This window comes from Setaria viridis, chromosome 5 (genome assembly GCF_005286985.2).
Source record: "Setaria viridis chromosome 5, Setaria_viridis_v4.0, whole genome shotgun sequence".
NCBI classification, from domain to species: domain Eukaryota; kingdom Viridiplantae; phylum Streptophyta; class Magnoliopsida; order Poales; family Poaceae; genus Setaria; species Setaria viridis.
The window spans coordinates 14,563,066-14,566,236 of NC_048267.2; the positions used below are offsets into that span (position 1 = coordinate 14,563,066).

The 3,171-nt window shown below is 45.3% G+C and overlaps 1 protein-coding gene across 1 annotated transcript; it reads left to right on the forward strand.

Moving 5' to 3' along the window:
• Positions 1–1,675: 1,675 nt before the first annotated feature.
• LOC117854751 (uncharacterized) lies at positions 1,676–2,443 on the forward strand. The gene has a single exon (XM_034736987.2). The coding sequence runs from the start codon at positions 1,676–1,678 to the stop codon at positions 2,441–2,443; it is 768 nt and encodes a 255-aa protein (XP_034592878.1).
• Positions 2,444–3,171: the final 728 nt, after the last annotated feature.

Genomic DNA, 3,171 nt, shown 5'->3' on the forward strand with positions numbered 1-3,171 from the left:
GGAAGGTGAGTTCTCTACTAGTGTTTTCACCCCATTATCTAACATTGCTGCTGAGCAACTGATAGAGCTCTCTCAATTAATCCTTGGCTTAGGACCTGACTCAAATGAGGAGGATCAGTGGAGCTATATTTGGGGGTCAAACCTTTTCAATCCTAAGAGAGCGTACACACAGCTACAAGGTTTTAATCATGTAAGCCCAATCTCATGTGGATGTGGAAGTCATGTTACCGGGGGCGTCACAAATTATTCTGCTGGTTGCTTTTAAGTGACAGGTTGAATACAAGGAACATCCTAAGATGCAAAAGAAGAGTGCTTGATGATTACAGATGTGCTTTATGCCACTCAGGTTTAGAAGAGATCATGTTTCATCTATTCTTCTAACGTCCTTTCAGTCAGTGGTGCTGGCGCCTACTCTTCATCAGCTGGAATCAAAACCTTCCACATTTGGATATGATTGTTGAAGGACGAAGAAATTTTGGGTAAACAATATTTAGGGAAATCTTTATTCTGGCCTCATGGGCAATATGGTGCCACCGTAATGAAGTCATTTTTGACAACGTCCCTCTTTCCTTGCGAAGATGGAAGCAAATCTTCAGGGATGAATTCAAGCTTCTCTTGCACATGGCAAATCCTTCCCTAAAGATGGAGTTAGAAACTTGGTTGTGTAATTTCACTTAGGCCCCGTTTGGGTCCCTTCATTTTGAAGGAATTGGAATCTATTTAATGAAGTAGGCTAATTTATGTTGGAATGTGGCATTCCACAACTTTCCAAAGTTTAGATATAAGCCTATCTTAAATTCATGGGGTGGGAGATGGAAATTGATTCTATAGATTATGGTTATTAGAATGAAATTCAATTCTTATAGCACGCTCTTAGACTCGCTTCTCTATAGTAGAAGTGCAGCATATAAGTATCTCTCCCATATCACCAACTATAATATACAACTATATTCCACATACAATTATATTAGCTTAATTAATTTGTGTCTAAATTATGATTATTAGGATGTAATTCAATTCCAATGATCCAAACGGGGCCTTAGCTTATTACCTTTTCTTCCCCTTAGGCTTAGGGCCTTGTAAAATGTAAATATTTTCTTTCTTATATATAAAATGAAAAGATCTAGTAGGGGGCTCCCATGCTGTTCGGTTAGAAAAAAAGTCAAGAAAGTTTGACTTTAGAAAAATCTAAACGTAGCTAATAGTTTTCAGATTGATTTAAGTATTAAGTATTATCATTTTTCAAAATAAATAACCGGCTGACATCAGGTGGGTGTAACTAGTAACTGTTTGCTTGCGGGTTTGCTGCTTGTAACCAGTTCGAAAAAGTTACAAATTTCCAGCAGTTCATGGATAATTTTGGGTACCTCCGTTTTCCTGACGGGTTTTTCAATATTCTTTACGGTTTTAGGCACCGAATGGAATTTCGGTTTCCAGTAGCGCAGTCAATCACATGTCACAACCATCCGAGGTGTGCCGCAAAATTCTCTCGGATGCCATTGGCCACAGAACATTGTCCAAAAATAACCCGCGCACGAGCTGCATTCCCGACTGTCTCCATGGCTATACACAAGATTCCTGGTTATCAGTTCTCGTTGCTTTGGAGGAGATCCTTACCCCTCGAAGCCGAAGGCCTCGTGCCTTCCCTTCCTGTCTCGGCGCTCTTCCTCCTCGCATGGAGGAAGTAGCCGTTCTGCCTATGGTCGCCGACCGCCATGGCGCCAACGCCATCTCCGACACCGTGATCCCTAGCGCAAGAAGCGTGGAGGAGACAGACCAGATCAACGGGGACGTCGTTGCCACCATGATCACCGTCACCGTAGACGACAACGACAATGAGCTGTTGAATAATGTAGAATCCACAAAGGACGATGACGACCGCGGCACGATGGAGTGCTCCACCCCAATCTCCCGGAGCCATTCTTCCGCTCGCAAGAAGCGCGGCGCGTTCAGCCTCTTCCGGGCGATGTTCCAGTCGTCCTTCGGCCGGAGCGACAGCATGAAGAAGACGGACTGTGCCACGAGCCCCAAGAAGAAGGCCGTCGCGGCCGGTGCCGACGACGACGGCGAACCTGTCGGAGGAGACTCGCCGTCGTGGAAGACCCTAGTGGATGGCGTGCGCCCGCTCCGCCTCCGCGGACAGGAGCTGGAGTACTACCCGCCGCCGCCGCCGCTGGGCCACCCCGACGTGTACCACGACGTGCTGCTCCCGCCGCCGTCGCCAGCGCGGTCGGGCTTCGGCTTTGAGGAGGTCGGCATGACCAGCCGCTACGCGTCCGCGGTGGACCTGCACCACATGGACATCGGCGGCGAGGAGGAAGAGGATGCTCCGGCGGCGGAAGCTGGCGACCCCAACTCCATTGACATGCAGGCGGAGGAGTTCATCGCCAAGTTCTACGAGCAGTTCACGTCGGAGTCGTTCGACGGCCGTGCCTCCGAGTAATCCATTGATCGATCCGCTTCGCATGCATGTAACATATTTTGATCCTACATTGCAATTGCATGACTGGGGGATGGGATAATTCAGTGCTGATCACGATGAAATGTCTTAGCTGTCGCATCGAGAAACAGTTCCCTCTACTGCTCCGCTACATCATTTTCCCCCTCCTACTTGGAGAAATTTCCTACACTATTGTTAGCATGCATGTAGCATTAATATCTCTCATCTATTCTCAGAAATATTAGGCTTTGTGCACCTCAAGATTTGGAGGCTGGAAGTTTCTTTATTATTTGATATAAAAAATTCATTTTTTGGACATATCTCTCTAGTCTTTCAACAAATTCATCATTTAATTAGTAGATAGATTGATTCAATAAGTTTTAATCTTTCAGGGCCATTTTGGACCATATACATTTCGAACGGCTTTTCTGGTTTGCATATTGGGGCACACGTAGCCAGTACGGTGAAATGGTGTTCTCACATGCTCATCACGTCATTAGTTCACCAAAATGCACAATTTTTGTAAAGCAAAACAAGCTGCGCAATTTTTGGGAGGATGTATAGGTACTATATTATGAACTGAGCAAAATTGGACTCGGGCAGGTTGGGACTCGGGAGTCGGTTTTAGAAAATCCCATAAAAATTAGTAAGCCTTTGAAGCCCTTAGGATACATAATACTCCCTCCATTTTTAAATATATGATATCATTGATTTTTTCTCTAATTTTGACT